General features: G+C 45.8%; 1 protein-coding gene across 3 annotated transcripts in view; it reads left to right on the forward strand.

Moving 5' to 3' along the window:
* The window catches only part of dlc1 (DLC1 Rho GTPase activating protein), an 82,484-nt gene that overhangs the window by 19,341 nt on the left and 38,833 nt on the right, over nucleotides 1–24,310 (forward strand). For all 3 annotated transcript variants that reach the window (XM_010888485.5, XM_010888487.5, XM_020043884.3), the window contains exon 6: nucleotides 10,267–10,300. In XM_010888485.5, coding sequence (XP_010886787.2) covers nucleotides 10,267–10,300 — 34 coding nt within the window. The remainder of the gene's footprint in view (nucleotides 1–10,266; nucleotides 10,301–24,310) is intronic.

Consider the following 24,310-nt stretch of genomic DNA (forward strand, 5'->3'; position numbering starts at 1 on the left):
TTCGGTAAAAATGCTCTCCTCTGTATTTGACCACTTTCCTGTCCAATAAAAGATAAGTGCTTCTTCCCTAGTTTCATTATAGGACTAGATTGCATGTACGACTGACAGGAAACAGTCTATCTATGTGCCATTGCTGCTTCCCGGTCTTTAGACTATATTTGTTAACTGTTTTATTCTCAGAGAGGCGTGCAACCGTAATAGAGGATATCACATGTCAGGGCGAGGGGGGCTGAGACCTGATCGACACTGACCCCACCCTGCCCCGTGTCCTCACCAAAAATGGTACATTCAGAAAAAACATATCAATCAGTCTGCGGGACAAGAGTTCCTACCAACCAAGGTCTGTCGAGAAACAGATCTCCTGTTACTCAGTGCCCCAAATGGCGCCCTCTGCCCTATAGGCCGGGGTCAAAAAGAGTGCGCTTAGTAGTGAATAGGGCACCATTTGGGGTCATTTATTAGCTCCACAGATTGTGATATGCAATAAATGTACTTGTTTAGGACAGCCCCGATCTATATCACCCCTGGCTGCTGTCTCCCCTCAACATCCGGTAAGCATCCCGTAAGCATCCCGTAAATCCGTCTTTCATCTCTCGGGAAACCACTCTTAGGACCAAACCGCCGGTCACGTCTTGCTGAGGTCAGACGGCCGTTTCACAGCGGGGCACCGATGCCGAAACCTGTTGGTGGAATACCACCGTTGCCGGTTTCCCGTGCCCTGTTCTTCATTCAAAGGGCCAGAAAGGGAACTGAGGCCCGTGGACGAAGATGTGAGGGACTGTTTTGTGACGCGTGGCTGGTTGGTCGTGTGTGTGTGTGTGTGTGTGTGTGTGCGTGGGTGTGTGTTTATTTACCTTGTGTGGATGGAGACAATGGGGGTGGTAAGGCGCCTGTGATAAGGCCACAGTCGGCGCAGTGTCGTGTCCTTCCTCCCTGTCCTGGCCCCCAACACGAAGATCCCAAACATCCTTTAACCCAGACCAGAAACCACGCCTTGGCAGCACTGTGCATCACTGGATAGACTGTCTGTCTCTCTCTCTCTCACTCGCTCTCATACAGCTCACTTACTCCCTTTTAAACACTCTGTCGGACCGTCTCTCCGTGTCCTGTTCTTCACCGTCTCTTATTCTTTCTCTTTGTTTGTTTCACAGTCTCTCTGTCTCCTTTCTATTTCCCCCCCCCCCTCCCTCTCATCCTTCATTCTTCCACATACCATGTAGTATCTATAATGTTGACATGCTCTAGGCTCCTGCTGCAACTTGCACTCGCATTCATCTGTTGCTCTCCAGACAAAATTGGAAAATGAAAAGTCAGTCAAGGGCACAGTTGGAAACTAACGGTACTTCAGTGTCACATGGGCGTGGGCCGATATTTCATGGCCAAGTTCGCCGGCATTATGCTCAGTAGTTGCCCTTGACTGTCGCCAAATCTGTGTCTGAACACACAGCTGCAGAAACTGTGACCGGCCGTAGCCTCTCAGCCGCTGTCAAGGCAGGAAAACGAGAGGAGGAGAAAAAAAAAAGCTGTTTGTTTTTGGAGCAGGATGTGGGAAAATGAACTTCTCCTCGACCTTTTCACGGATATGTCTTCTATCCTGCCATTCCAAGGTTACTGGGATCGCATCAGGTATTCCAAGAACTGGCCAGAGCGCTGACTGATGTTTTCTCCTGCCCAGTCTGTTGGAGCCTGAGGAATTTCAGGAAAAAGCAAATACACCTAAAATAAAAAGACGAAAATAAACGACTGAAGTCTGTGATATCACTGCTTCCCGCTCTTCCGTAATGACACGATTTAACCTGACTTTACCAGTAAAGCGTTGCCATGGTCATCAGAACCTTTGTGGGAAACGCCTAACAGACAATTGTTATGCGAGTCTGTCTCAACCCATCCACTGTACAATTTATTAATAGATCATTCGAGCCACCAAGTATACATACCGAAATACTATGGGAAGTATTTCCCAATCACCCGGGCCGTAATAATACTATAATAATGCCATTCTAATACCATTCTATTCAGCTGTGAATAGAATGGTACAATAACACTAAGCTGGATAAACGTTAATCGGCATTCGGGGTGAGTAAATCTCCATATACATTCAGTACATTTGTCCGGAAAAGGGTGGGAGGTCGGCGTCAACGTGAGCTTACCCTCCACCATACTCCTGGACCTGTTATGTAACCGGGAGATCTTGTATACCTGATATTCACCACGGTTTACTATACTAATGCCACCTCGTAAAATCTCCCTCTGCTGTTTATATTCATAATAATAACACTGAGACACTGTCGTTATTGTTGCTGAGAGAGATTTATGGTGTGTATATAGTGGGTGTGTGTGTGTGTGTGTGCGTGCAAGGGCATGTTTTACATACCTTCTGGGGACTAAACGGTAAGTTAAACATGGAAAATGTACCATGTGGGGTATTCCTGCTGGGATTTTATTTTTCTGGTTTAGAGGTTAGGTTTAGGGTAAAACCGGTTAGGCATTAGTGCTAGGTTAGGTTTAGGCATTGCAGGTTAGGGTAGAGCATTAGGACTAGGTTAAGTTTAGGTATGAAGGTTAGGTTACTGAGGTTAGGGTTAGTGTTAGGTTAAGGTTAGGATTACATTACTGAGGTTAGGTTTAGGGAACGTGACATTTTTGTTTTTGTGTCCCCACAAGGTTAGTTATATTGAACTGTGGGTGTGTGAGTGTGTGTGGTTATCCTTGTCAGTATTATCACAGGGAACAGAGGGACCTTTTTCTAAAGCGTTAAGGTGGTTTATTCTCATGGTTGTTTCTTACAATATTGGCTATTACTGATTTATGGCCTTGATGACATAGCTGGACAAGATGCGCAAACAAAAACACACACACAAACAAAAGTCATAAAGTCAAAAACATCATCTGAGAACAATTGACGTCTCCCTAAATGAAGTCACCCCCTAAACCAAGGGCCTATTTACGAGACGTTAGTTCAGGTATTATAAACGAGGCAGATCATGAGATATTTCTCGGCCATACATTTGATTTGTGAAGTGAACTTTCATTACTGTCAAACATTTTTGTTCCACAAAACACTGTAGCTACGCAAGTCTGTTTGTGTATTTACGTGTCGAGCTAACACATCCAATAACAGCACACACATATGTACCTTTATATGCACGCACACGCACACGCACACACAACCTCCAAAAAACCACAGTGAATAGTTGTTTAATGAGGGTATAGACATTGACTGTAAATCTTCTGTGTGTCTGGTTAACGGAGGCATCTGGGAACACCCCTCGATCCTGCCTTTAACTATAAGTCATGGAACAAACACTTAGTGTTTAATGGAGGGGAGCATGAACACAACAGACACACAACAACAACACAGATACACAAAAGACCAACAACAGGCAGGAATATACAACTGAGTCAAAAGCACAAAAGGCACGGACACAACAGACTTTCATTTGAAAACAATCCCTAAAATGTGGCCCTCGTTAACACACCTCGTTATAATGTTGTTGAGAGTCATGTGGTATTATTTTATGTCGTGGTGTTGCACCTGGTGGCACTGTGTGGCCTGTAAACCTGTGTGTAAACCTGAACGTGAGCATCGAGAGACGGCGATAAAAAGAGGGCAACGATGAAAATGAAAGCGAGGGAGATGTATAAACAGAAAAGAAAGTAAACAAGATTGAGTAAAATAAGAAAGGAAAAGAGAAAGCAGCCCCCTCAGTAGGTCAGAGGTCAGCCACATGGTCTCCTTTATAAGGGACACTTTAATCCAAGTGAGAAGCTCAGTGCACCCTATTGTTTTCCATTCGCTAATCCAGGAGCTAGCATTGTCACTGGAGTCCGGATCATGAGACTTAGCCCCATTAACCCTGCTTGGTAAGCCCCAAAGTCAGACCAGAGAGGGGAGACACCCTGGCCTCTGGTTTTTGACCTGTTGTAGGGTTCCTAATGAATACTGAATGTTACGATCTGTGTGTGTTGTGTGTGATCCAGGGTTAGCAATTCATCTGGGGACGAGGATATAGTAAAACATGGGACCCACACTGTTTTACCAATCCTCACTATAAATCCTCATATTCATCTTACACAGACCCACACTTTATTTTTTAAAGAAATTAATGTAACACTTTATTTTGAGAGTCCCAAAAGTGTGCCTGTAGAGGCTCTACATATATATATAAAATGAAAAATGAAGTGTGAACCAAATTAAATATAGATAGACTCCCATATCAATTAGGAAAAATGTGCGGACACAGCAGTCCAATTTCACATTTTGTTTTTGAATCTATCCTATTTTCTGCTTTCTTTGGCAACATATAAACTGTTACCTACGCAATTAAGCCCTGAACATTGAAATGCAATTGTCTGTGAGAGAGGGGAATGCACAGAGAGATAAGGAGAGAGAGATCTAGAGAGAGGAATGGCATGTCATTAACAAAAAGCTGGAGGAGGAGGTAGAAGACAGTCAGGAGTCCCAGACCAGAATGTGGTGGTAGTAGTAGTAGTAACAGTAGTACTAACTGTAGAAATAGTAGTAGTAGTACCAGTAGTACTAACTGTAGTAATAGTAGTAGTAGTAACAGTAGTACTAACTGTAGTAATAGTAGTAGTAGTAGTAGTAACAGTAGTACTAACTGTAGTAATAGTAGTAGTAGTAACAGTGGTACTAACTGTAGTAATAGTAGTAGTAGTAACAGTAGTGCTAACTGTAGTAGTAATAGTAGTAGTAGTAGTAGTAGTAACAGTGGTACTAACTGTAGTAATAGTAGTAGTAACAGTAGTGCTAACTGTAGTAGTAGTAGTAACAGTAGTAATAGTAATAGTAATAGTAGGTAGGTGGTTGTTAGTCAGGGGGTGGACAAGAGGAGTACCAACCAGAATGTGGTAGTAATAGGAGGTGGAGGAGGAGGCATTGGTTTGTCTCTGGCATGTTGATGGATTCCTCTGGCCTGCCATCAGTTTACACTCAGTGAGCCTAACACTAAATCCCCCCAGACACTGTCTGAAACCAGAAGCCTGTTGCTTTGGCTTGGTGCTGTAAACATAGTCAAAGCGTGTTCAGAGGGGTTGTCTTTGTGCATGTGTGCGTGCGTGCATGCGTGTGTGTGTGTGTGTATCGTTCTCTCTTTCTCGTCCTCTCTTTCCATCAACATCACCTTGTCCAGACCATATCTCATCTCCTCCAAGGTTGAGCGAGAGGACAAGGACATGGATGGCAGTGTGGGAATCCATCCCTTCTGCTAGCAGCTGCTGAAGCTTTAAGTCACGTTAAGTAAACCTTGGCAATTTCACAACACGTATTTGTGAAAGAAGACCTCTCTATGAACCACCTGGGTATATCGCATTATGAATGTGACGTGCAATGTCTTGCCAACATAAAGGAAACACACGTCTAAATGAGGTGTTTCATCTGTACTGGAAAATGTGGCATTGGTTTATACTGTAAAGGATTCATGATAAATATGATTTATTGACTATGTTATAATGCACATGGCGATATCACATTTCAGACCTTGACTTACGATAAAAAAAAACTGTGTAGAATAAATACCACAAGAGCTTTTTTTATTGACAGACGTAGCTAGCTTTGGGCCCCATTTATTACATCATGTCCTGTTGAGCGTTGACACACTTGGAATGCAATTTGACACATGTGGAAACTGTTCCGTTAGAATGGGACGAGGGAAGAAGATGGACGGGGGGGGGGGTTGTCAGTGAGAAGGGGAGGGCAGTGAAAATGGAGAAAAGGTTTTTCCCGTTTAAAACGAGGGTAGGTGTTGTGCAGGGCCTTGTGCAGGAGCGCGGAGAATGAATTCCTGTGTAAGTGCCGAGCAGAGAGGGCCGTTACACTCACGCTGCAACGAGGAACGAGAGAGAGGCCCCCCGAGATAACATCCAGCCAGGGCTTTCTGTACGCACATGCAGTACAGACCCACTCAGACAGACACGCACAATACACATATACACACACACACACACACATGCATTCTTCTCTCTTTACCCACCCCCAACACACGTATCTGTCCACACGCTATCTCCGTCCACCTTATGGAGACGCACCCCCAGTTCAGCCAAGTGGTGTGTGGGTGTGTGTGTGTGTGTGGGATGGGGGTCCGGCAGGGCTCGAGCCCGTCCAATCCCTGGGTCGGCCGAGACCCTGGGTGGTCAGAGTCCGAGACCTCGGCCCCCCCCCCCCCCCCCCCCCCCCCCCCCAGCTGGAGAGGGTTTTCTCTTTCTCTCTCTCGTCCGCACGACCAGGTGGGTGAACCCCCGGGGGCGAGGCACACACTTCTGTGAACCCGCCCCGGCTGCCCGGCGCGGCGGTAGAGGCCAAAGCCCGCAAACAGCCTATACCGGTAGCGCTCGCACAGGCTGGACGCGCGTACGGGCGCAGGCTTCACTCCTACACCACAAGGACCAGCAAGGACATATAAATCTCTGTGACACACTGGACGGAGGTATCAGTGGGTTGTTGTGTTTGCGGTAGTGATGTAATTTATCTGCCCGCGGGGGAGTGGGGGGGGGGGGGGGGGTGTTGGGTGTAATGGCATCTCCACAGTGTTGTTGAAAGGGTAATTAATGGGCAACGCATTGCCGAGCCGTTTCCCTTCTCACTCTCTTTGACCTGAGCGCGTGATCGAGCACTAAGTCTGTTTCTCGGATTCCCTGCACCAGCACACACACACACTTTCCGCGCACGGACCAGCCTATCCGGCGGTCGCCAGTGAACGTGATGGAGGCTGTGTGAGATCTAGATAAGACTAGAGGCGGTATGCATGGCTCACTCAGTCACTGGGTTGTGTAAAAGCACAGATGTGATCCACGGCGCAAATGGCGCCCTACTCTCTGTATACGCTACTTTTGATCAGGGCTAGGATTTGGTCGAAGGGAGTCAGCAGGGTTGCAATTTGGGGCACAGGCAGAGATAAGAGACAGACAGATTGGGACCAAGACAACACTGTAATCTAACCATCAACCCACCTTTTCAACAATCACACACAGAGTTGAAGCTTGGACCGAATTTCACCGGATGTGACTGAAATTCACCATAATAGATACTTTTTTGAAACATTCGATTACTGTGTTATTGGCAAAGCAAAAACCCATTTATGGAAATGTGTCTTCATTTAAATGTGCTCAGTTCAGAAGCGCCTTTGGCAGCTATCCCAGATTCGAATGCTCACAGTCATGCCACCATCAGCTTTGCAAACCTGCATTTGGGCTATGTTTTCCATTCTTCCTAGCAGATCCCAAGATCTCAAGCTCTGTGAGATTAAAAGTAGGTCTTTAATCATAATCCCCATGTGCTCAACTTTCTATGCGTTCAAAAAGTTCTTATCCTTTATTGCTTGTTTTTTGCTCGGACATGTACTGTTATACTATTGCCTCATATAGAGAGGTGTATGCCTTTCTAAATCATCTCCAATCAATTGAATTTTCCAGATTAATTCCGATCTTAATTATGATCAGTAATGAAGGAAACATCTGAGCTCAATTTCGTGCTCAATTTGGAGCTCATTGCCATAATGTATTGTCATTATGTCATAAAAATATGTTTAGTCAGTTATGATTTAACTTTATGACACAAGACAATGCAGAGAAAATGAATGTGTTTTTTTTTAAAGCCCTGTAGCCATTGGTCAGACACTCCCATCTAACTACGCATAGAGCTGTCCACCAGGGAATGGGGTTCAATCCCAGGGTCCATCCTGTCTTTTGAACTCCCATCTGCCAGTCTCCCCCTCTGTATCCGGCTCTTTGAATAATGTGCTACAAAGTTTATGCATGTGACGATTTTTAAGGTTGGACCTCAGTTTTTACATTACTCAGGGCCTTTTTCCTGTAGAAAGGACTAAGACTTTCCTGTAGAAAGGACTAACTAAATGTTACAATGTTACCCAAGAATAGTCACACAAACTCCCTCCTGCACAGACACATGCGTGGTGTGAAGGTTTGCCCTTGATCTATTCCAGGGACCTGTCTTGGATTAAAACAGGGTCGGAGTGCAAAGGTGTTGGGACCGGAGGTCAAAGGTCAGAGAGCAAGGGAGACCCCTGCATTCCACACACACACACACACACACACACACACTACATACACCAGAATAATATTTTAAAATAGGTTCAGTATTTTCATGATTTCTGAAATAAAGCCATCTAAAAACACCTACATTTTTTCCTTTTTCTCCACCAGTAAAAAACGAAATCTGTTCTTCATTGTTAGTAAGGGGTAAGGTCCCAAACGGATTCATCTGCGCACATTTCCATAAATATTTAATAATAAATGTGATGTTGGTTGCATACATACACAGATGCTGAACTAGAAGACAGAGAAAGTTAGACTACATAAATGAAATATTTGTGAGGCCTTTTGTCGTAAAATGTTCAAGTTAATCACAAGTTATTTTAGAGACTTTGTGAAAATTGTCAGGGACTGCCCTCCTAGACTGAATTAGTACCAGTAGCACTTATTTGGTGCGGTGAGGTCGTGCTGCGTATATTGTAAAGCAAAACCTCCAGGCCTGACTCACTGTGTGGTTTGTGGATGACCATCTGAGGGTTCACGGTGTTTAAGGCCACGGAAAGGCCTAGGAAGATGAGAGTCAACGCGGCCATCGCAAAAGACTCGGTGACAGCAGATCGGTCTCACTTCAGTGACTCGTCTTCAAGTCTGACTGGTTAGTGTCGAGGAGAAGATTCGGAGGGGCGATAACAGAGTCAGTCTGAGGCACCAAGCTCAAGTGTTTTGGAAAGGAAAGACAGAAGGCATCGTTTTTGACGCCAGAGGGGTCAAGTGTTGGTTCCTTGAGGAGGGGAGCCAGTCTGTCTATCTCGAAGTCCGAGGGGCATCAGGGATGAATTGTTGGGGGGGACGTGGAACCGGAGTCGGTCTCCAGTGTTGATCTGAGGAGGAGGGGAGGGGTTCAACGAGGTGCGTTGTTAGGGGACTGGACGTTACTAGCGACAGGAGTGAGAGTGCGTGAAAAGTCCATTCATACACAAGTGCACTTATCAGGCACCTGTGGAATCAAGAGGCCGAGTGCATGAGATGAAGATGTCATCGACCTTCTCTTCAGTGTGGTTGAGGGGGAGAGTTTACAAGGGAGGAAAAGGTGGCAAATAGTTTTGCGGTGTAAGAAGAAGCTGTACATTTTGTGCGCTAGAAATTTGTCTTTGGCCACAAGAATGTGTGGGCCTGGAAAGATGGAAGGCCCATTGGGAGGTTCAGTTCTCCTCCGTTTCTGGTCGGCCTTTTCTGTGAGCACACGGTAGGTCACTTGGCCATGGAGTGGCGAGGGGAAGGCCGAGCCGGCTGGCAGGAACGAGGACAGTGAGAGTCATGGATTGTGATGAGGGAGGTCAGTGGAGTGTGAGCCGGTATCAGGAGATTGATGGGAGAAGGGCTGAGTAGATGGGAGAGATAACAGAAATGAGGGAGAGAGAGTAGTCGACGGGGATAGGATAAATACTGCCAAGGCACTTGACCGTCTGCGTATTGTTTGGAGGAAAGAAAAAGAGAGACCGAGTCCAAGTGGTAACCAGATACCTGGAGGGGGGTTGAAGTGGGCTGACTTGGCAGACATTTAGGATGGAGGAGGTCAAGTGCGTTACCTGTCTTGTGAGTGGGAAGGGATTGGGTAAAGGTGAGGTGGAAAAAGGTGGGGTGGAGAGGTGGAAAGCAAACCATTTGAGGTCGAGGTCGAACTCACCCAACAGTACGAGTGGTGAGCCATTAATAGAGAATGAGATTATCGAGGTGAGGAGCCAGTTAAGAAAGTCCCCAAGAGCACATGATACACGACAGATGACAACAGCGCTAAGTTCGAATGGACAGGTGGAATTGACCAGGTGGAGTTCAGGAGAATAAACCCGGGTGAATTAGCACCAGCACAAAGAACCAGACACTCTCGGGCTCACCCTTCACATGACTCAATCATATGAAGAGTGAGCAGCTGGGGTAGTGTTTGTTTTCTTAGGTAATCCCCGTCTCTGACGGGCCAAAAAGTCAAATGAATAAAGGGCCGGCACTGGCCTTGTCCACCCCGTTTGACAGGAGACCAATGGTTCCAAACCCTGCCCGAGGCCCGGCGGTCCATTTGGGTCGGACGGGCGGGGAACTCAAGGTCGGGAAGGTTCTGGCCAATGGGATGTTGCCTGTTTGTCAAAACCAACTCACCAAAATCTTCCCCTTCCCATGTGTTGCTGTTTTTGCCAATGCGCCCGAGTTCAGTTTGAAGTGAAGTCTTATAGGCTAACTAATCCTTTGTCTGTTTCACAGAGCCTGCCCACCGTGCCCGGGACCAATCAGAAGGGTGAGTCGTTCTGTTCTGTTCTCCCTTTGGATTTGCTCATTATTTCCTTCTTTTCTTTCTTGTTGCGTATGGAGGCTAAATATACGATTTACATCCTTTTTACCCAGGAGTTGGCCAGTGTGGCCTGGGTGGGCTATGCTTCCACCACTCAAAATATGTGAAAGTGGCTTTCAAAGAAGGGATGTTGTGATTTATTGAGGCAGGGCCTTCTGCTCATGGGTTATGCATGTATGAACTACATGTTAGCACATCCAGACAAAAAGCGCTTTTCCCGCGATGATCTGGAAAGCCTCTTTAAGACTTCGGGTTGGCTGTGGAAAGCCTGGATTTGATTTCCACATGGTTACATGGGAATGGTTTTCCCTTTCTGCTATTTTACAGATTGGTACGGCTTTGATGATGCCCTTTGGTGAACTGATGTTCTGCTGTGTTTGTGTGTGTGTGTGTGTGTCTGTGTGTGTGTGCGCCAACATGGCCAGACAAGCTGTGATGCATGAGGGCTGTGTGGCTCACACGAGGTCAGGGGATGACATACTTTAATCTACTAGCTTTCTTCTGAGTTCACCTTAGAGCCTAAAGCAGGGGGCAAGGGTAAAGGACAGAGGCAGAGGAAAGGAGAGATAGAAGTACAGAGGGAAAGGAGGAGAGACAGACGGGCTCTGGCATATCACAAGGTGTCACACGGAGACACATGATGTGTATAAAAAAAAAAAAAACAGTCCCATCTGTTGACCAAGTGAACCAGTCGCCATAGAAACGAGATAGAAACCAGACTTGTCGGCTCGTCAGATAGACCACCGAACCCTCTGTCCAACCCCCCACCCCCCATTTTTCCTTGACATCTGCCCTTCACACAGAAACACACACACACACACAGAAACACACACCCCACCACTGGCATTTCCTGTTGTAAATCCTCTGTCCAGACATGAAGGGGCAACACGTGGAGACTGGTTGTTGGTTGGTTATTTGTTGTTAGTCATTTGCAAAAACCTAGTTAACTATCAATGCCTGGAGGCTAATAATTACCCATTAGCGGCAACCAATCTGACTATCACCTGGATGCCTAGCTGGCTATCAACAATCAGAAGCTAAGTGTTCACCTTGCCACCTTGCTGGATTTTAATGATCATACGCGGGTAGTGAGCCTAGCTACTTATCTAGCGATCAATGACCAAGGCCAATAATTAATTATCAAGCAAAATGTGATTTGAATGTTCAAACATTATAGGAAAGTGAAAAGAGTCATTTTGCATATAAGGCTTCCACATTCAACCCAACCTCTCCAAATTGGATTGGCGGGAGGACTGAGAAATTCGCTGGCTCAGGGATTCGAACTAGAAACCTTTGGCCTCCGGCTGCCCCATGTGCCCCTACAACATGGGGCGGGTGTAATGAAGTAGTATGCATGAGCCTTCATACAAACATGTCACTCTCAGCTCGATGACAGACAATGTACTGTCTCTGGGGGATTTGTTGGGAGACATTCCGGCTCCGCCCGCTCTCAAGTCTCCCTGTAGTCTGCCGGCGTTACAATGTGTTAATCACCGGACTGAAGCGTGGACAGAGCCCACTGTCAAAGAAGCAGTGGGAGAGATGCATTTATTAACTCCCCCTATGTCTTCTGTGCACGGCTAACAATGCCGAGAGGGAGAAAGAAGAGGGATGGGAGGAACGGGGGAGGGGGGTCCTCGCTCAGTCACTCTCTGTAATTTCTGTACCCCGTTGACGTGTGCGTTTGTGTGTGTGTGTGTACGTGTGTGTGTTACATGGGTGAGTGTCTGCATATCTGTTGGTCGAACGTTTCTCTTCTCGCTTACATAACCACTCACAATGATCTCACAGGTCATCAAAGTAAGCCGAAGATTATGTTCAGAACAATGTGGAATAGCCTAGGGACCGCAATTAGTAACTTTAATACTTTAATAACTTTGCAATTTGTGGTACCTGTTAAAAAGGACGCCCCCCCCCCCTCCCCACCCCCTGTTGCATGACAGAGCCCAGGACGTGGATATTATTGGGTTGGGGTGGGGGGTGGGGGGGGGGGGTTGCTAGCACTGAAAGACCACTGTTCATTGTCACATCAAAGCTGGTCGGCCTGCATGTCCACTATATCAGTGCTGGGAATACTTCACTTTTACATCACACACACTTCAATCTGTCAGTAGCCTGGGAGAGATGACAAGAGACTGGGCCATTTATGATTGGCTTCGCCGTCACCACGAAAGTTGAAACACTCCGTCTGACCATCTGCAGGAGGCTCAGAAATGCCTGCTTGCGGGCCTTTGAGCCCTTCGATACGATCGGAAGATGTTTAGGTCGGTAGACAGGGATATGCAATGGAATAAACATGGGTGATGTGAACGTTTGGACAGGGTTTATCTGGGGGTCCATTTATATGGTGATGTGTTTAAATGTCCCCACTTTAGGTAATATGTTACATTGACTTAAGTATGTCACCAGACACTGGGTCTTAGCATTAATTCCTCTTTTAGCCACTCCAAATCCACTCTTTGTAGTCCTTGTCTCCAGGTCCTATTAGAGGTACCTCAAGGCTTCCTGTAATGGGCTATGTCCTCAAATCATTTTCAAGAGGGTAGAAGAATGCAGACCTACGTGCTCGGAGGTACATTCTGCAGCTGACAAGTCTCTGACTCCGTTATCCAGCAACCTTTTCTTCGTCTCAGGTGGGAAGCTTGGTGTGCATAAAGCAAATGAATGAAGAATGAGGTAAACCTTTCAGAGATTCATTGGAAGACGAAGGAATAAGACAGTGGTCACCCACAGAGGTAAAGTGGAAATTCTGAAGCAGCAGGGATACGTTACCGATCGGCAAATTAACGTCTCCTCATTTTCCTCTCTGTCCCCCGATGAAAAGGGTCACTGAATGAAGACAGTACCAATGATGTTCTTCTTCCCGGTCCACCTTCCCCTATCCCTCCTTTCTTCCTGCGCTCCCTGGAAGTCTTTGATCTCCGGTCACCCTCCGCTGTGAGCATTCCTCCCCTATCTCCCCTCTCGCTCCTGGTCTGTCGGTGGAACAATGGAGCCTTTGGTGCTCACCCTCCTTCACCCCTCACCTGCACCTAAAGGCAGACCCTGGCCGGGCTGGGGCATGGACTGCGGGACGGGGGCTTGCTGTTAGAGCGGAGGGGGTATTTGGGGGGTGGAGGGGTTTTCTAGTGGGGGGATGGTGGTGAAGTTGGAGGGAAGGCGCTGAGTTAGGTGTGGGAGATGAAAGTGCTGACTGTTAGAGAGTGCTTTGCTATTGTCACCACCTCTCTCAAATCAGTTCAATTTGAAGGGGCTTTGTGGGCATTGGAAACAGTTGTTAACATTGCCAAAGTGAATGCAAAATAGGATGAATACAGAACTGATGCGTATTGGTTGTTTAAAATGTTGTTTCTACCCCCTGGTTGCTTTTTTTCTCATGACAACCGGTCAAAAAACAGTGATTGCGCTTTGCCAAGAAACGTGTTTTTTCAGTGTTAGATTTTTTTTCTACTTCTTTGTGAGTTCGTATGATCTGAAGGAAATATGTGTCTCTAATGTGGTCATTAATTCATGTGAAACTGCAGTTACACAGTTAGTTATTCTTTATACTTGAGTACCTGAATATTTGAGCGAAATTCCAATGATGTTCATTGATGAAAGTAACCCGACTTAACAAATCGCATATTTTATTTTTACTTTGAAACAATTTATTTTGTGAATTTATTTAAACTTTATTTGTACGGATTGTCTCATAGAATCCGATCTCTTCCATACAACTCAAATATAAAGAAATTAAATTTCCTTAAACAGTCAAGGTTAATACATTTTAGCAAGGCATAAAATGGCTAAAGTTTCAATCAAGAGCACCAACACAGGTTAGAAAATGATTGGGGAATGACTTGGAAGTTCTCTCAACAGATGGTATGTTTGGCAAAAAGGAAACACTGCCTTTAAACAGAAGAACCTAATATCAAGCTTAATGTGTGGCATTATGGTTTGGGCCTGCTTTTCTCCTGGCCAACTTGCCCTCATTAACATCAATCTTCCTGAGGGTTTACTTAATTTTTTTCCATGACATGTCATGCTTACATTCCTATCCTTTTTCTGGGTAAAATTTAATAATTCCAAAAAGGGAGGCATGTCTTTTTTGTTGATTTGCTGCAAGAGGGAGACAATGGACTGAGACCATTCAATCGTGAGCATCATCGCCCTGATCTAAAAGTAGCCGCCAAAGGGACCCAATCAACTAAACACAATGATTGGTGCCTGCCCAGACGTTGCAGAGCCAGACCGCGCACTGCTGCACCTCACACGCTGTGTGCCCCTCATAAACGGCGAGACGGACCAGGAAACAGGAAATGGCTTACACCCCTCTCCGTGGGGCTCTGAAACGAGCTGCTATCCATTTTGGAGTGATGGACATTCTTCAGGGCCTGACGGTTTTGTTCTTTTCTGGCCTGTTCCACATTACCTGTCTGTCTGACTGCCTGAAGGACGGTGAGTAGGTCTGCCTCTGCCTGCCTGTCTCTTTTACTGTAAATGTTTTTTCTTCACTGACAAAATTTTTTTTGGTCCCTTTTGGAATGAGAGAGTTTATTTAACCTGGACCCGCAGCATTTCTTCCTCTGATTCACCGAATTGGAACGGCTCTAGAACTGACTCTGGGGGAAGCCCATGTTTAGTCACAATGCAACTCAGCATGTCGGGAAGGTCGTATTATCTTTATATGGTAGACAAAACCATGGGACAGGCCTATGGTGCAGTAGCCTCTAATACGCAAATGTAAACTGAAAGTTCACGGAATTGCGAGAAATGTTTGACACTGAATGTGGTTGGGAAAGTGCAAAGACTATTGTTCCTATGAAAAATGAGGAGTTGTGTGAATGAAACAACTGAGTTGCATGGATTTGTCATATACAAAAACAAAAGAAGGAAAGTGAAAGTAAAACCTAGGTCAGCTCTCCCCGGTCTGATGGTCAAAGTAATTTAATAAATGTTTCTTGAAATCTCCGATTTGACCTAATTAAGGGAAACCAATACCAAACACCCCACCACAGCCCAGACAAATCAGAGACAGAGTCTCTCAGAAAACTTGTGACACCAAACTAAACCTCTTATCAAAGACTCTTCTCAGCTCGTAACAAACCACCCTCCCATTCAGCCGAAGGGACAAATTTCCACGCTAATTTTCACCCAAAATCCAAGCCAGTCAGGGGCCAAATAGGTTAATTTCCCCACAGAAGGTCCCTTTTTTCTGACTTGTGACCCAGTCTACCCATCCTCTTGTCTTTAGCCCTCGAGGGCTTAACATTTCATTATATAGGACATCTCGGACGTCTTCGGCTGTCCTTTCAGATACTTAATGAAGAACTCCTAGAGCCTTGGGCCTCATCAATAAGGCTGTTGTTTGTTGTGTTTTCCCTTCTTTCCATTTTTTTCAGCAGTCTACTTCCCTGGAAGTCCACCACACACATCCACCCAACAGTAAAGGGTGTGCATTCCTTCCCTGTCTGTCCATTCCTGTTCCAGTACTTTTACACCCCCCCCCCCTTCCCGTTTCACCACCCTGTTCAGAGTCTCAGAACTGTACTTTGAGTTTCCCATGTTTGAAGTCGTCATATTTCTGCCTTGCGTTGAACACAGACAACAGAGGGCAGGATGACTCACAGCTTTTCCCTGGCGTAGGAGGCGAAATCACTCCATTTTCCGATGTGAACCGACCTATCAGCAGGGGTGTAAAAAGTACAAAGTAGAAGTACTCGGCTGTGTTCACTAGTTTTGGGAAGTTCCTAAAGAAGGGTTAAATGACCATGTAAACAGAGTTCATAACTCATCAGTGTCCTTAATTGATAATTTACACTCTTCCTTTTTATTTAATTGATCACTAGTTAGTTTTGAACTCCCTTTACCTGGTTATTTTGATCTTAATTAGATACTTCCCAAAAGTGGTGAACACAGCCGAACCCAGTTGAGTACTTTTACTTTGTACTTTTTACACCTCTGCCTATCAGTCTTGAGTTAGTAGGGTTTTGTTTTAAAACAATAACCGAACAAGGGGGCCAAAATGTCTGCTTGTTTAATAGGCCTGTGTCTTCTAGTTTGTGAGGCAAAATCTACTTCTAGTAATTGTGCCTGGCTTCCTGTGCCACTCATCTGCCTAGATGTTTGCATCTTGCAGATACATCTGTTGAATTGATAGCATTTATGCTTCCTTAACAGTTTACCTCATTTGTGTTTCTGGCAGACACACACACACACACATTGGGTCCTGTGGGCTTGAGGGCGGATCCCTTGGGTCTCTATTGCCATAATAGTGGAAGCAGTGGGGCACATCGGACAGGAAACTGACACACACAAAAGGGAAATTTACAACAGGAAGTGAGCTCGAATGAGCTTGACTCCCTCCTCCTGTTAGAAAAATATAGGCCTCGTCTGTCTTCTCTGCTCATGAAAGTACAAGCCCTGTGATGTTGTCCCCTCTGTCACTCTTTGATGTCGCTGTCTCTGTCTGTGATATCACTGTTTCTGTCTGTGATGTCACTGCCTCTGTCTGTAATTCCACTGTCTCTGTGTTTTTACTGTCTCTGTCTTTGATGTCACAAAGTCTGTGATATTCCCTGTCAGCGCAGTATTTCAAATCTGCATTTTAAATGGCACCCCACTCTTATACAGCCCATCTTGACCAAAGCAGTGTTATGTTGGACCCCGGTTTCCATTTGAGAAGCACCCCTAAACACTGGTTTGAGTTAAACCCTTAACTTTTTGGAGAAACCCAGGCCACCGATGAATGGTATTGAGATTGGGCTTTAAGAATGTAGGTCAACCAAAAGATGTTTAACTGCTTCAAAAAACGACACCAAAAAAGATCCTTCCAATGCTGTGTGTCAATATCTGATTCGTTTTAGGGGCATTTGTAAAATAAGTTCTACAAAGCTATTAAATGATACAGTCAAATAAAATACATGATAATCAATGTGGGGTTTTTCTTTGTGTTTTTTTTTTTTTATTGCAATGGAAGATCAAGTTGGGGAAGAGATGTTTTTCCTTTTACAGGTTGTTGATGCTTCCAATACTGAGGCAATATTTTTAGACTAGGAACCGTTTTCTAGAATCAGATCAACGCCGGTCTATATATTCCTTTATTATTATCACCTAAAACCCTGAAGCGTTCCTAGACCCAAACTCCTACTGTCAGCCTATGTATTTAATACATGCATGTATACCACCTTAACTGCAGGTTTGTTCAAAGCTTGAGTAATCACATTTATTTATAAAGCACTTTCAAAAACAAGTGTCAACCAAAGTGCTGTACAATATTTTCATAGGACATGACAGACATGCGACAATTCCTACCCAATTGCAGTCTCAAAGGCTGAAGAACAAAGATAGGTCTTGAGGTGCTTTTAAACAAATGTCAGTACTAGGTGAAGACCTGATATATGAAGGTGGCCAATTCCACATCTTTGGCGCAGCAACTGAAAAGGCACGTTCTCCTTTAAACTTTAATCGGGACCATGGATCGCCCAAAAGCAGTTTGTTGGAAGAATCAAGCGTCTTGGAGGAGGAGTGGTGGCTAAGGAGGTCAGAAATATAGAAGAGTGCTGATCCATGTAGCCCATCAAAAACAAATAAAAGAACCTTAAAATCAATCTTATATGTAACAGGTAGCGGTTAAAAGCCTAGCAGCTGCATTTTGGACAAGCTGAAGGTGAGACGAGGAAGACTGACTAGAGCAATACGGAGCCGCCAAGGGCCACTGGAAAGCAATGGGAACATCATTCCCTTATCAGTTCAGACCAACTTCAAGCGGCTATAAAGGTCAATTAACAAAGATGGACTCAATGCTATCAGCGGGGACATAATAACCCTCTATTCGTTTAGCATGACCTCAGATTAGCGGTTAGCACGAGTCTCATGGGTGCAGGGAGGGCAGTTGGGGGGGGGGGGGTGGTCTGGAATACCAAGAGGTAAGCTTTACACTAACCTCTGTCTTCTTCACGTAGTTGTCGTGCACCAAAACCCCCTGACGGTAATTGCACTTATCCAGCAGACTGGTTTTCTGTGCCTGGATATTGTTTTGGTTGTGTAACACCACGCAGTGACTGGTATTGTCCTGATTTCCGGCAGCTCTTAAATAGTTCATAGCTCAGTCCCGGTTACATAATAAAATAAACACATTAGCTAACTTGAGAGTAGCTTGGCGTCTCACTATGTTCTTGTGCGGGTGTGTGTTGCGCGCATCTAATTGTGTTTGTGCGTATATGTGTGTTTGCGTGCGTGCGTGCGTGCATGCGTGTGTACGCGCGTGCGTGTGTGTTTATGTGCTTGTGTTGGCTCGTTCGTGTGCAGTTGTGCAATTCCGGATCCCAGAGCCAAGTATGTGCCTACCATTCTTTCCAGCTTATGGGCGTCTGGAGAGGGCGAGGGTTAACAGCTTTGTCTAGGAGGGACGCGGCGTTGGCATAGCAGCTTCCTATAGTGGCGTACATTGGGACAGAAATGGGGAGTGGGGACCCACGTGAACATCACCACCATGGCCCCCGTGGTTACGCCTCCTCCGGCCTCACCCCGGGGCCCCAGGGCCCCCCTGTACTTTGAATCGTTGGACTGTTTTGCCGGGTCTTCCTCGTGTCGGTTTGAGTCTCCGAAGGCACCTGCCGTGAGAAGAGCTTTGCTCTTCGTTTGAGGCCAGGCTGGATGAAGTCACCCGGCAAACTGTCTTGACGGCATATAATGTTGTGTTGCATATCCATCGCCGCTTTCGGGTTCCACTCACAGGAGCGTGAGAGGAGACGAGACAGAGGGAGAGAGAGCCAGAGAGAGCGGGATATTTCTATCCTCGTCCTGGATTTTGTCAGGCCACTTACATTTTCTTGCCTGGGATTTTGTCGGAAAGCACTTAGGCTACTTTCTATCTCTGACACGCCGACCCACATAAACGCCAACACACACACACACATTCAGCAGTAGCAGGCCGTGTCACCTGGATCACTGCACTGAGGCTTGGTGCCGCCCCGCGAAGGCTGCAGGACAGAAGCGAACACGGTTGAACCAACACTAGAGATCAGTACACTAGAACCTGGATAAACAGAAGCTAGAACCAGCCTGGATAGAACGACAGGAGGGTAGGACTGAACCGAACAGAATCGTTTCCCGGGAATGGGAGACTACACAGAGAACCAGAAAGAGGCAAGACTAATCAAACCCTGATCACCCCAGACTAGTAGGGAGTAAGCCAAGACGAAACCACCAGAGAGAACCCAACCAAGTCAAACAGAACCACTGGATATAGACAGGACACGTTGACTAGCCTAGTCCAGCCAGGGTTGGTCTAGTCCCAGCATGCCCCTGAATCTATCTGGGAGGCTGCTTTGGCGCCAGAGGTCGTTCAGTGACCACATCAGGTATTCCACCTTTAGAGCTTGGGAATTACTCAGCATGACAGGACGGGACAGGCGACTCGCAGGTGAAGGTGCGTATATGGTTGTGTTTGCGTGCGTGTGTGTGTGTGTGTGTGGAGGTTGGGGGGGTCATCGTGTTTTTGCCACCTTTGGTGTGTGTGTTTGCGCAATAAAAATAGAATGAGTAGAACAGCCTTGTAACTACAAGCACTTGAATTATGACTTACGAAGTCATGTGCGCTCTTGCAAGTGCTCTCTGGTATTATGATGCAATGATTCATGTGGTAATGTGGGATGTTGATTAAAATTATGCAAACTAATCTGGCACATGCAATGGAATTCACAGTATTTGTTGTAAATAGTTGCTTCAACAAATCACAATTGTATGGCTTCAGGTGGTGTCCTTTCCTATGCTGAAGCATCGCCTGGAGCCATCCGAGATATTTGGGAGTGAATTGGAGAATGGTTAACACTCTTGCCCAGCAGACATTTTTGAAATCATTTTCCCTCTGTAATGCTGCAACAAAAGCTTGACACACACCAGACAAGCTCTAATCACACATTCCCTTGTAGAAAGGGTTAGGAGTCGAGAAACTGCACATTTCCTTGAAAAACTAAAAAAGAATCACACAGAATGCGCCGTCCATTGACAGCACTCAGAAAACATGATCAATGGGCTGTAATGCAATCGACTGGAGTTTACATTTAAATGGTTTTTCTTCCAATTTTCCCTTTCAGATTTTCCTAATGTCCAACTAGGTGATATTTTCCAAATTTGTTCAAGCAAGATCAACAGTGCAAGTGAAATCACCACACTACTTGATAATATAACTGCACAGATTGATGGCGGCTCTTTCTGCTTTTACACGCTCAGTGGCTGCGCTAAATTGTAGCCATTCTGGCCCCAATGGCGTGTCTGTGTTGAGTAGGAGTAAGAGTAAAGCGATGGCAGCTAAGCATTCAGGTCAGATGCTATGACTTATTCATTAGTTATGAGATGCTGTGAACATGGCAGGGTGGGTCCTCCAGGACTTTCTCACTGGCTAGTCTAGCAGGCAGTCTCTAAATAATACACCTAGGTTGTGCCTTTCTAATGGCACCCCGTTTCATATATAGCACCAGAGCTTTCGGCCAGAGTATTACACTTATATTTAAGTAATTTCTTAGAGCTTTTCTCGTACTGGCCCCCCCTGAGGGAATCAAACCCACAACTTTATCGTTGTGAGTGCCAGGTCCTCTATACCAACCAAAAGCACTATGGTCCCTCTCGCCCTCTCGGCCTGGTCGAAAGTAGTCCAGGATATCGGGAATCACTTGCCATTATGGGAAGCACTCACAAGTACAGCGGAGACGGTCGGACAAGTTTTCCAGGAAAGGAAGCATATATACGCTTTCAGGGTCATAGTGCGAGCGCCCTCTAAACGTGCGTGTGCGCGGACTGGTGTGCAGTCAAAAGTGCGCGTGCGTGTTTCCCAAGATTCCCACTGCAACACCAATGACACCATCTGGTTTCACAGGCCCGCATGACATCACGTCTCCGACAGCCATCTGCAATGGGTCGTATTTATAGTTTCCTTATAAATCAGCGCAGGTGAAGCTCATTACCAACGGCGGGGTACCAATCTCTCTCGACACATTAACGTCCACCTCAGCCTGACCCCCGCACTGAGGCGTCATAGGCCAGGTGTTTCCAGTGGGAAAGTTCCAGAATGCGCAATGGTCTCACGAAGAAGGACAGACGCCGGATGAAAGAAATTAGTTGAAAGTAAAAGTCCCGATAGGACCCTAAGTGCAGCTTTCCCACACCAGTGTCTTTATTTAATTTCCTTCATTTTTTTTTTTTACCCGCTGAGTTCGCAGAAGAATGCCGCCGTTCAATCAACAAGGTTGATTCTAATTAAAAACGGCAAAGAGGGGGAAATTCCTGCATGTTTTAGTGGGCGGCGACGGGGGGCACTACATTTTGCGAGGCGGGAGGGCAGATGCTTTACGGTGCCTTAAACTGAGTCAACTCTGTTGAACTGAGCCAAGTTCGACGGCGCTCCTCTGGTTAGGCGTCCATCTTGGCAGCTGGAACCGAGCCAGGGCAGACGTGTGATGGTCTATGAGATATACAGAATGTGTTACAGCGTGTTCTTTCTTCTCAACGCAATGAATAACATGTCTCTTTGGTTTCTGGGGGAAATCCAGTCGGTAGGATTTACCCCACGGACGTCGGGCCGATATTTCGACGTGACGTGTTTCACTCCACGTCTTGAAAGCTCAGCCGAATTGGTCACCAAAGCGTGGTCACAAGACGTGACCAACCGCTAATATCGAGACGTCAGAATGTCTTAGGTTAGGCATTGTACAAAAAGACGTTTAGAGTACAAAGACCTGGAGACAATTTAGATCTTGCCTGCCCAGTCATGTTGTGTGTGTGTTTTATAGACTGAATTGAGATGAAAGTTGTTTATGAGAATATTAAAATATGAAAATGGAACCTTGTCAGTACCTTTTCCCAGTCCTCACTACTGTCCATTTCTGGCTAAATGTCAGAGATACAATTGGATTTTATGAGAATTTGAGTTTACTTTTATGTTTAGAAGTTGCAGGGTAGGGTTAGGCTTTAGGTTTAGTTTAAATGTAGGCAATGTTAGATTATTGAGGTTAAGATTCAGGTTAGATAAAGGAACCATTGTTTTTGCTTTTTCTGGACACCACACTGGTAGAAATACAAAATTGTGTGTGTGTGTGTGTGTGTGTCAATGAATCAGATATCTATAGGCTGTGCACGCACTGACCAACCCAATGGAGGAATTCAATATTGTCTTGATTTTCTCTGCCACATGTTGTCGTATTGCATGTTTCAACAAGTAATTCCACACTTCCACAACCTGCTCACGGGGAAATGTGCTACTCCGTGACATATTGAGAGGATCTCATTGATAAGCAGCGGCTGTGTTCTCCTCACCCTGGCCTTGGGAGTCAGAGTCCAGGTGCCCTGCCTTCTTCAAGCCATTCTGCTTATAAGCCCCCCCCCCCCCATTATGTCCAGAACCCCCCGCTTTGAAGGGGACATACTCAAGTTTCAAGTTTCTTTCAGGCTCTGGAGAAACGAAGGGCGGTAACAGAAACTCCTCGTTGTTAGTTTAAAGTCTGTGTCCATGAGAAGCCTCACAGCCGTAGTCCTATTCATGATGAATTAATTGGAAAGACTGGTCTCAGATCAGCACACCTTTTAGACGCTTTATGAATAAGGGCCTTGACCTGATGTGGAGCTCGTAGTGAGACCTGGGAGGCTGAGGTTGGAATGACTGGCATGTCCTCAGCTCCTTTTGAATTGAGGTAGAGCGCATGGGTGGCAAAGTCAAAGGTCAACAGCGATGGGGGAGGGTAGCGTAGAGGTGTGTGTGTGTTTGTGTTTGTTGTGTGTCCTGATTCAAACTTTTGTATGCCCTGGTTCTATTGTGGCCCTCCAAATCCTACAGAAGCCCTGCGGGTACATTTCATGCCTGAGGGCCACAGAATGAAAAGTCAAAGGGCCGTCACGTCGTGACATCATCATGTGGATCAGCACAGCTGGTGACTGTTCCAGAGTCAGTGGAGCGCATCGGTTGGTCTTCGACCAATTAAAGAGATCGAACCCGGCCCAATCCATTCAGAGTAATGTTCAAACAGCCCGTTCCCTCCACCACCATTCGACCTGCCGTCTAACCTTGCCTGGTGTCGATCCGTCGCCCCTTATCTCCAGTCTTTAAGTTTCTCAGCTGCCATCGCTGATTGAGGTGTAGTCGTAGTGTCACTGCGGTTGAAAAGCTAATTGTACTGCTTGTTGGATGGTGTACCCTGTAGGGTTTTAACGGGTTTCATCCTCCCTTGACAACCAATGGCTCCATCTCAAATAGCCTCTAATGAATCTGAATATATATGAATCTGAATGAATGTCATTCACGTGAACCATATACAGTGAATCAATTGAGAACTGAATCCTGACTTCTAAATGAAGTGTTGTTAGCCTGGGCCTCCGCTCAACCTGCTGCCAGTCAACTCAATTGCGATGCACATGTAATAAGTACATTCAACTACACTTTCACTTCGCAACTCTTTGGTTGAGAATGTTGTCCTGCTAACATCTGAGTGTATAAATCTAGCCTGTCAGTTCCCATTAAATGTTGTTGTAGGTTTTCGACAACAAAGCGCTGGGCGGGCTCATGTGGAAGTAGCTGGACTCATCGTGTTGTTGTCCTGCCGCGCGTCCGTCTCTTTTTATCCCAACGGAAGCCGGTGTGTATCTGGTAGCGTGAAGCAATTCACACTTGAAGTGATTGCTGATGGACTTACTCCCTTGAGCTGGCTGCTCTGCCTTTGTGTGTGTGTGTGTGTGTGTGTGTGTGGGTCCTCCTCTTCCTCCATTTTCAGACATCATGTACATCGAAAGGTGTTACGTTGCTCTTCTCAGAGCTTCAGTGAGATGTGGTGAAAGACTATTTGTAACCTAAACCTAGAGAAAAGTATTTATGACTGCTCTCCAGTCTAAAAGACTCAGACACTAACAAATCCATTATTGTGTTAAAAAATATTTAATGTAAGTGTCATATCAAAGACAACCTTTGGGGCAGAAAGAAATGCCCAA

The sequence above is a fragment of the Esox lucius genome, chromosome 25 (assembly GCF_011004845.1).
Source record: "Esox lucius isolate fEsoLuc1 chromosome 25, fEsoLuc1.pri, whole genome shotgun sequence".
Taxonomy (NCBI): Eukaryota; Metazoa; Chordata; class Actinopteri; order Esociformes; family Esocidae; genus Esox; species Esox lucius.